Raw genomic sequence first — 10,650 nt, forward strand, 5'->3', positions numbered from 1 at the left:
TTAAATTTTAATTTTAATTTCTGTGTGCCTGTCAATCTATTGCTTTGAAACATTTTTGTGCACTTAGGCACAATGAAAACAGGGAGGTGAGAAGTTCTAGAAATCGTGTTGTAATTAACCAATCCAACTTATTAATTGGTCCTGGGATGTTATGATTCTGTCATGTATTTTTAAGTAAATATAAACGTATATTATTTTCAATCACTGCTCCCATTTGTGAGAGTTTGTCAGCTATCAGACACCTGTAAGCTCTATTAATGCAGGTTGCAAGCGTAACCTTTGACTTAGTTATCTTGCTGGCAGTGGCAACATATTTGAGTGTTCTCTTTATTTTCCTGGTGATCACAACAAGGGTAAGTTTCTGCATTTTGGAGCCTGTTTTTCATAATATCGTTCTTTGTCAGCGTTATGTTTTCTAATGTGAGTTCTTACTTTTGCAAACAGGGTTTGGATGATCTTATCAGCATTTTTCGTCGTCCTCCCTCACGCAAGACTAAAGCAGCATGAGTTTTCTAGTTTAAGGCAGTCTGATTGTATCGACTTAGGAGGCTATTTTCATTTCACTAGAAGGATTCATCATTTGGACAAATGCCACTGTTTTATGTATCCCTAATTTTGTTCTAAAGCCATCTTTTCTTCTGTCTTCTCTGTGAAGTTTTGTTTTCTTGAATTGTACTATTTATTTGGGCCCTTGAAAGTTATATTGTTGGCTTGTCGAATTCTCCAGTTATGATAGCCCATTTTTCAGGGTTATGACATTTGCAGTCGAAGAGGTGACTGCAGTTATTTAATCTGTTGTATCATGAATTGAGTGTACCATTGCTTGCATGGAATGCATGTAAAAGTTCACATGTAAAATTGTCATTTTTTTCATTCTTTTTACGTTGGGAAATGTTGGAAATGCTTGTATGAATCGATTTTTTTGCATCTTCGGGATTTAGAGTGCGGGTAATAAATTTTTAGATGACGTCTATATAGGAGGCTAAGTTATTGGGCATCTCAAGATATAGGTGGTTAGGTTAGTGTCTTCTGCAAAATGTAGGTAGGGGGTTAGGTTATTGTACTATGAATGAAGATGCCATGATCATGCAAATAATGGCACATGTGCCAATCCAATCGAGCCCCTTAAACGGCCTCACGATTATCAAATATTGAAATATCGGCACATATGCCAATCCAATCGAGCCCCTTAAACGGCCTCACGATTATCAAATATTGAAAGCGTTGTTAAGAAGTATTAAAATGACTTTTTAATTAGGATGTCCTTAAAATTACATGTTTCTAGGGCTGTTAATTTAGAACTTTTATTTCTCTTAAGGCTTCACATTTGTTATTTTATTATTATTATTACTATTTTTAACTGTGATTTTTTAATTAATATAAGCTCTAGTTTATAAGTATTTGAAAGTTTTTTTTGTTTTAGCATTTGTGGATCACTCACATCAAAATTTTTGGACGATGTTTCGAGCTTGCAAGTGTGGCTCATCCTCAGATATGGAATCTGATCAAGTTTTGAGAGATAAATAGGTGAGAGGTGCAGAGTCATAAATGGAGAGACATTGATGGTAAAAAAAGACAAAATGGTAAAAAGATTATCTAGAATGAAATGCTCACAATAATTAATGAAAAATATTAAAATAAGTGAAATCAAATTTTTATTAATATTAAAAATAAGTTAAAAAATAAATAAATAATTATTAATTACTATAAAGAATAAATTATTAATATAAATAATAAAAAAATATTAATATAAATAATAAAAAAATATTAATATAAATAAAAAATATTTTTTAGAATCATTAATTTAATAACAAATGTAAATATAATAAATGTATAATGGTAATTATGTTTGAAGTTCATTGAAAATTCTATTCATTTTTTATTTGTTGCATAATTGTTTAAATAGTTAGTAAAACCCCTTTATTGAATTTTAAATTTTGTGGTTATTTTTGTAAAAAAAGAAAGAAAGAAAGAAATAAATTATTTTAACGTCCAGAGGCTAAAGATAGCCTATGGGATAGATTGCTTCTTCATTTGCTTGATGTGTTCGACGCTTTTTCTATGAAGCTTCAAAATAAATGCTCCCAACTTTTCGACAAACCCCTCGTTAAATAGATTATTCCAAGAGATAGCTACTAGCATATCTGCATAATTTTCCTTCTTATCTTTGAAGGCCTCACATTCTAAAATGAAATGTTTTTCTGTTTCCACTTTTCTAAAAGAACAAAAAATGCGCTCTTTCTTCTTATGCTTCTTTTGGCATTTTTTGCCCAGTTTCACAACAGAGTTGATGATAATTAGTCCTTAAGTGAGCAATAAATTTTTTGACTCTCCAAGAGATATTGGCTTCTATGTATGCTTTTAGTTGATGACTATGAGTGAGATTAAACACTTCAATATAGTACTTTTTCTTTCTTCCTATTTCCTTATCCCAAGTACGCTTGTTAAACTTTTCCAGAACAATTTTTTTTATTTCTTTGTTGTTTATGCGACACACGTTCAAACAAATACCCCATTTACTAAACCATTTGTTATTTTGCTGCATTTAAGTATTTTTTCTCTTGCACAATCTATCATTAAAGACAACCTTAGGCCATCTACTCTATTCCATTTGCTCAATTTTTTTTAAATACCTTATGACTTGTACCATGGAAATTGCTTCAATAGGAGCAGTGCTTATTGCACTTAACAAGATAGCATAAGAAACCATACTTTTAATTTTGAATTTGTTTGTAATCAAACGCTTCTGAATTTTCTCAATTTTCTCAATGTATTCACTACATGTCGGATGTATTGTTGGCCCATAGTTCACAACCATAGAGAATCACCAAAATCACTAGAAGTCCAAAAGAATTTGAGTGGTTTTCTAGTTTCATAATTATGTTTTTCTACACCTATTTTGAAAAGCATAAAATGCTTTCCAACCCCCCAAAGTTCTTTTCTTTTTACAACCATTCCAGCATAGATTTTTGTTGAAGTCAATTCCGAGATATTTGTAATCTACAACTTATAGAATGTTGTCTTCAAAGTAGAACTTACGTTGGTTATGTTTTATTTTCTTAGAGAAAACCACTATTTTCGTTTTGCTGATATTGACTTGCATCCCCACACTTCTACAAAAATGTTCAAAGGATAGTAAGTGCTCTTGCAAACCAAGAGCCAATTTAGCAATCAGAACAAGGTCATCTGCATACAAAAGAAGCCTTATAACAAACTTGCCCAAATAGATACCATCACCCCCTTGCAAATTTAACCACTCCTCAAGCCTGTCGATATATAAACCAAAAGGGGTAGGAGATAGTGGGCAACCTTGCTTGACCCCGTTATCGCTTCTGAAACTTTCATAAATGCCTATTGAAGTTCTATTTTTGACTTTCACCTCTTCATATAGCCTATGAATAGCTACTCTCAAATGTTTAGGAACCCCAAGTTCCTCCATTCTGTGCCAAAGCTTATCCCTAGGAACTGAGTCAAACGCTTTTCTGAAATCAACAAAGCATCAAAAGACTTCTTCCCTTTTCTCCCAAACGTTTTCAATGATGTGCCTTAAAGTTATACAATGATCAACACTTATCTCTTTCTTTTGCCCACTTGTTAATTTTGTTTTCTAGCATGCTTCCAAATAGCTTTGCAAACAAAGGGTTTATCATAATGGTCCTATAATTGGAGGGATTATTGGCCTCATCGCTCTTGAAAGAGGTATTGCCAGACTAGTTGTCCAATCTGTGAGGATGAGGAGCCCCTATTGTATGATGTTGTTGAAATTTTTTGTAACGTGAGGTGCAAGAATCTTTGAGCCCCACTTTAGATATTTTGTCTGGAGTTCAGCTAAGTCTTTCTTTTCCAACACCCAACTTCTTGATACCCATCTCTACCTCTTGCATCGTGAAGAGTTAAGTATCAGTGTTGGCCAAGGGGGAGGGTCACCCTTGGGATTTTGCTGATAGAGTTGTCTTGCACAGTCAAACCATTCAGATGCTGTAATACTATTTCTAGTTTGTATTAATTATTTTATTTATTTTTTAATTTTATTTTCGGTTGGAGCTCCTTCCAAAATAATTTGGGATTATTTTGCCAAGGAAAATTAGTTCTTCCTTTTTTGAAACCATAAAATCGACATTTTTCTTGCTTAATAACTGCATGTAAAATTTATGTATATAAAACCCTTTTATTTGAAATTTAAAAGGTTTATGTAAAATAATTTTTCATAAATTTGTTTCATAATTTTGTGAGCGTTTATATAAATAAATGTTTATAAATTTGTTTCATAATTTTGTGAGTTTTTATATTTATAAATCCGTTTTGTATTTTTATATTAAAGGTTTGTATATTTTGGATGATTTTTTTGTATATAAATTTATAATTTTGTTTTATATTTTTGTATTAAGTAATTTTTTTTATCATTTTTTATTATTATTTTAGTTTAATTAGGGTATATGGATGTTTTATGAGGTTTGTTATTTAGGATTTTGTTAATGGCTTTGGATTGATATGATAATTAGTACTACATGGATGTTTTAGGAGGATTGTTAGTTAGAGTTTTGTTAAAGGTTTTGGATTAATGTGATAATGGAGAAAAATAAAAAAAAATGTATTTTTTTTTAAATTATATTAAATTTTAAAATGTTAGTGATATTTCATATAAATATTTAAAGTTTGAAAATTTTATGTAGTTTTTAGAAAATTTTGGGTGAATTGAAGAAATAGAAAAATGGTAAAATTTAGTCGGCCACTAAAACATTTTTGTATAACACATGGTCTACTTTAGTAATGCCATCACTATTGGAATTTGTATCATACTTTGTAAACCATCTTTAACTTTTGTGATTATTATATATGTTATGTTTATAACTGCAATCTATCATACAATGACTTAAACGTGATAACAATGTATAGTTGTCACTACTTTTTCAATAAAAGTGTTCTAATCACTTACTTTTGTAGTGATGGGATTATGAACAATTGACACTTTCTCCGTACAGAGTTTCTAGCCATTTAATTCTATGATGTACATTCAAGAGGTAACACAAATATATTAATTTTGTAGTGGGTGTCACAATATTTTGCGGTTGATATTTCTAATATTGTTCGGTGGAGTTCTTGTAGATTGAAATATATCATTTGGATGCTCATGATACTCTTTGGTGATTTTTTATTTCGCGGTGTAATAATTTTTTTTATGTTCAGATGGATGACTAAATTACTTAGCCACATATGTTGAAACCTCAACCTAACAAGGGAGGGCCAAGCAAGTTACTCTAGAAAGTCTTTATGATCATTTCAATATTCAATGGAAAAAAGGAGGGAATAAGAGAAATAGAAAATACATTAGAATTAGTTATATTGATTGAGATCAAATTCAACTTGCTAGAAAAAAAATATTAGGGTTCAAGACCCAACTAAAAATAATGGAAGATAGGATACAAGAAATAGAAAAGCAAAAACATTCGATGATTAAAGAAAATCACATATTGAGAAATGAGATTTAAAAAAGGAAAAGAAAAAAGAAAAAAACAATAACAACAACAACAACATGGCCCCAAGTAGTACGGATAATAAATTAGACATTAAACCCATCAAAGAAGAAATGAACAAGCTAATTGAGCTAGATCATGAGTGCAATAAAAGAGCTTTGGCTCTTTTAATTGATAGTATAAAAGAGTAGAAAGATGAGGATGTCTTTAAAATAGAAAAATAACTACTAAAAAATAAGTCACATTGATGCAACTTATCTCATATAAGCAAGAAGGCCGGGAAAGAGCTAAAAGATAAGATGATATGTGTTTAAGGTAAGTTGTAGTGACCATAAATTTTCATACTCAGTAAATCACCAAACCTAAAAGGAACAAGAATGTTTATAAATGAGGATCACATCTCAAGAAACCAAGCTAAATTAAGAAACTAGGGTCAAAAGATGAAGGCAGTAAGAAAGGAAGGCAAATTAGGAACATGAAAAGCTATTATTAGGGATAGGTGTAGAGTTCCATGGCGTAAAATTCCTATGTTAAGTTAGATCTTGGGTGAAATTAGCATTATTTTTTTAGTTGGAACTTGGGAGCATGATGAGTCTAAGGTCTTTCACATAGATGGATTCATTTTGTGGTTAACTTGGAACAATAAATATTCTCGCAAGGGAAACATAGGAATAACTTTTTATATAAAAGAGAGTATCTCCTCCAATTCTGCTTCATAAGGTAGATGCCCTCAATCGATACATTTGGATCGAAATCTCAGACGATAATGCTATGAGGTTGTATCACAATTTGTTATGTCTCACATATCAACTCTACCTTTTATAAGAAAAAACATTCTAGATAAGAATTTCCCTTGTAATACCTTAGAGCAGGATATTCATAGTCTAAGGAATGAAGGTAATATCCTCTTGTTAGGAGACTTCAATGTTAGAACTCCATCTAACCAAGCTATTCTTTTAAGTAATGATTCAAACCTAATCCTCTCTGACTAGATGGGGACCTTGATTTAGCTAGTAGATCAAGAAAAGCTTTGAAGACCTAAGTAAGGACTTTTTTGGTACTGAGTTAGTTAAACTTTGTAGTTCTAAGATCCTAACAATATTATATACAACTCAGATTTAGTATTCAGTTCTTTCATATCAATTAGACATTCTTTCATCAGTTTTGTAACTCTTCTCTTTTCTCCTATAACTAATTGAACCAACCATGCCTTTTGGTGTTTGGTTGTCTCCAAATTATTTTTTTCTACCAATTTTGGGTTAATATAACCATGACTAGCTCTAGATTCAATTAAAATAAAAGTAGGCTGGTTATGTAACTTGCCTTCAATTTCGATCATATGCGCTTGGTGTTATGCTTGCTTGTTATCCAATGCAACATAGATCCATGGAATGCTTCCTCCCACTTTTCCCACTGTATAATTTGTCTTCATGTTGTGCATTGTCCTCTGTCTCCCACCCTTATGAGGGTAGTCTTTAAATCTATGATATCCCTGGAAGCCCCAACACTTCATAGGTTGGACTGAGGTTTCTTGCTTGTAAAGTCATTGCCCTTGGTTTCACTGAAAACCAAAGCTAACTAATGTTTCACTTGTGACTCATTCTTTAATGGTGAGGGTTTGAGTCCCTTCTTTATCTTCTCCATAAAACTCTTCTTCTTATTGTCCCGTGCTTTTTGTATAGCAAATTTATTTCTTTTCTGCTCATATAACTGCTCAACCTTCCTCATGACAACATTTAGGGTTTTGGGCTTATTTAATTGCATTCTATCTGCATATAATGAAGGCAAACCACTAACGTACCTCTAAATTTTTACCTTCTCGTCCTTAATAGAGTTGACATACCTTAAAATTGCTATGAACATCCTAACATATTCCTCCATAATCATGTTTCACAAATTTAGTTTGAAAAACTCATGCATCTTATTTTCATAGCAATGTTTAGATAAATATTTCCATTGAAGTATTCCTTAAATTTTGGCCATGTCAGTGTCTTTTCATCCAAATACTTCACTTCCTTAAGTTCTTCCCACCATAGGTGAGCCTTTCCTTTTCGATTGTGTATAACATTTCAAGCTTCCATATTCGAAGAATAGTTAAATAGATGCAATACATTTCCAATATCCAGGCCTCAAATTATTTTCCCTTTTTATGTTCTCCATTGAAAGTGGGAGGTTTAATCTTTCTCAACTCCCCATGTAGGTTGTCCCTGTGAGATCTTCTCTTTCTATACCTTCTCATAGGTGACACACTAGGGATGTTGTATGTCTCCGTAGTGGTGTAAGCTCTCTTATGTGACCTCCTTTATGCGTATAAATACTATTGGTCATCACTCTTAACATTTCTTGAAATTCCAAACCCTTGTTTACCAAACCTGTTCTCAGTTTCTTGAGATTTCCTAGACTCAGGTTGCTAGTCTAATTACTACCGAATTCTGTTCAAACTATGCAAAATTTGAGCGTTGACCTATTGCTTCTCTTTTACCAGTATGACATTATCAGGTTTAAAATTGAGAATCTCCATCTTGAGGTTTCTCATAGTCTCCTCTAGATCTCTGTTTCTGACCTACTCATTCCGTGACCATTTGATTCTATTCCAGCATCTCCTACACTTATATTCGTTGCTCCAACTTCCTCTTTTGGGTTGTTAATGCTCGACATATATCCTTCCTCTTTAATTCTCATGATATCTATTTTCTTCTGGACTTGTACAATTCTTCAGCAAAAATTCCTTGAAATTCTTGTCCAAATAAAATATTTGTAGCCACTAGCGTTTTCTGCTCGCTAGTAGCTTTATGTAGACTGTTTTCTTGTGAAATTATGAAATTTGGGAAAAAAGTTACACATTCAAGAAGTTTTAACTGAGTTCTCTTATTCTTTTCAAAATCATTGTAACTTTTTCCTTAATTTCCCGGGATTTCCTGCGACCAAATAAAATTCCTATCTTCCCAATGTATTATGCTCACAATTCTCTTTCTTTTGGCTATCAACAGTTCAAATTTGAATTGTGGACGTAAAGATATTCCCCTATAAAGTTTTTCCTCTCTCATTCTATCTTCTCTCTTACAATTCTTCATTAAGTTGCTAAGATTAAACTTAATCTCTTATTACCATGTCTAGTTTGCTCTCATAGGGAGACAACTCATGCCTTTAGGAACCTAGCCTTCATTCACTGGTGATTCCATTCCCGTCACATGGGCCTGTTAATTCTCAACACCCACGTAGCACATCACAACTTGACCTCCAAGAGGTCCATGACATACTCTGTTGATTAGTGGTTGTCATTGATGTCAAACCAAGAAGCATCAGGGGCTACCTTGATCTTGCAAGGGCATTTTGACATTACAGCTTACTCTATTTTGAGTCAAGGATCTTCAATATGGATTCTACTCGTTGAGACGTTTCCGTTGATATTTGGCATGCCAAGTAATTCTTCACGTTTGAGAGATATTCATATTTGAAGTTAGTAACCCCATTTTGTGGGCTAAAACCCTATGGGGTTGTGGCATGGCACTCATAATTGGTTGTGGTCATTGAATAGTCATTAATTAATAAATATTTTTTGCCCCTAAAATCCCTCCAATGTTCACTTGTTGAGGACCCTCTCAACTCAAGACATTCATATAAATAATGACCCTCATATCCTCGTCTAGTAGGGATTTCGTGGCTTCAAACATGCCATTGTGGAATTTTCGCTATAAATTATTTATTTATTTATTTATTTTTAATTAATTAATTAATTTTTATTTTTTTTGCGAAGCTTCAGAAGCTGAAATTAAAACCCATTGGATTCGAACTCTCAGTGAACCTCGTGACTGAATTTTCGATCTTGGTTCGCTATATTTTCGGAGATATGATTTGAGGAAGTTAGGGTTTTTGCAGGCTCCTGAATTCCATGTCAAACATGTGACGTTGGGAAAATCGTCTTAACTTTCTCTCTAAGCATTGGATTCAATTTTCATAAATAGTAATAGAAATAGGACAGACTATAGTTTGTTGAGTAGCATTTTCAGGGTCGAAGCTCACAACAATGACACATGACACTTCGTACAAGTTCGATCTACTGAACTAGTCTATAATCAGGTCATTGTGGGAGATTTGGCATAACGTTTTCTTTAGAATCCAATATTGATGAGACCTGTAAGGTTGGAAAGAGGACTCAGAGGGCTACCAAAGGACGAAATTTTAGACCCTAGAGATCCGAAATTACATAGATAAAACAGATTGAATATCGAGCTTCTAGAAGGCAAGAAAAAACATGCATTCAAGGATCATTGCAGTAAGGACCACACATCAATAGTCAAGGGTAAGTCTCCTACAAGAAGGTATGTATGATTAGTGTTTACATTTGAAATACGAGTATCATCTCTGACATATGTTTCTTCAGGACAACGTAGGTACATACAGGGTCTCGGTTATATCTCTATGTCTCTATATGTCACAGTTAGTTTTGATACCATATTTCTGATGTCCTATTCTTGGTACTACACATTTGATGCTACATATTCTTGATATTGCACCAAGTCTTATAAATCTATATGATGTTGTAAGTTCATGTTACTTGTCTTGTCATAGTTGATAGAATGGTCTCTGTTGTACTTAGAATTTGGTCCATCACAAGTCTAGGGTCTGCCATAAGTTTTTATTGTATATATCTTTAGGTCAGTTTTGGATATAGTCTCACATAGAGTCCAGACCTATATCAAGAATTTGAGTCTTTTTCTACTGCTGTGACAAGTCAACAACAAAAGTGACAAGCACACTTTAGGTACACATTGTAATTTTAATTTTCATTTATTCATTATTATGCACTTACATGTGTTTTGTAGGCAGAGGTAAGTTGAAAGGTATTTTGTTTTGTTTTGGGATTGGTTTTGCCGGGCAAATTTTGCATGCAGGTAGAAGATGATTCAAGCACAAATTCAAGCAAGAATTCAAGAGTAGAAGTATCAAATCAAAGGAAGCATTGCAGCAGGACATCCTTTGAAGACATGACAACCATTCGTATATTGTGAAGAAGTGTCAAGGCCAAGAGTCATCATTATAAAGTTGTAAAAGTGTCATTTGTAAAAGTGTCATCATTGGAAGAGTCATTATTATAAAAGATTCAATCTGCCTAGAGTCGAAAAGGAATTATTGGGAAGTATAGGAGACTCTGTTGGGATGATGTCATGGTTGC

General features: G+C 32.9%; 1 protein-coding gene across 2 annotated transcripts in view; it reads left to right on the forward strand.

The window, feature by feature from the left end:
• Positions 1 to 873, forward strand: part of LOC149218711 (M28 Zn-peptidase nicastrin) — a 171,813-nt gene extending 170,940 nt beyond the window's left edge. For both annotated transcript variants that reach the window (XM_089384132.1, XM_089384131.1), the window contains exons 14-15: positions 264 to 353; positions 445 to 873. In XM_089384132.1, the coding sequence (XP_089240258.1) occupies positions 264 to 353; positions 445 to 507 (153 nt within the window). In that variant the 3' untranslated portion in view covers positions 508 to 873. The remainder of the gene's footprint in view (positions 1 to 263; positions 354 to 444) is intronic.
• Positions 874 to 10,650: the final 9,777 nt, after the last annotated feature.

Source organism: Pinus tabuliformis, chromosome Q (assembly GCF_031772625.1).
Source record: "Pinus tabuliformis cultivar Carrire ecotype Pingquan chromosome Q, CPIR1, whole genome shotgun sequence".
Lineage (NCBI taxonomy): Eukaryota > Viridiplantae > Streptophyta > Pinopsida > Pinales > Pinaceae > Pinus > Pinus tabuliformis.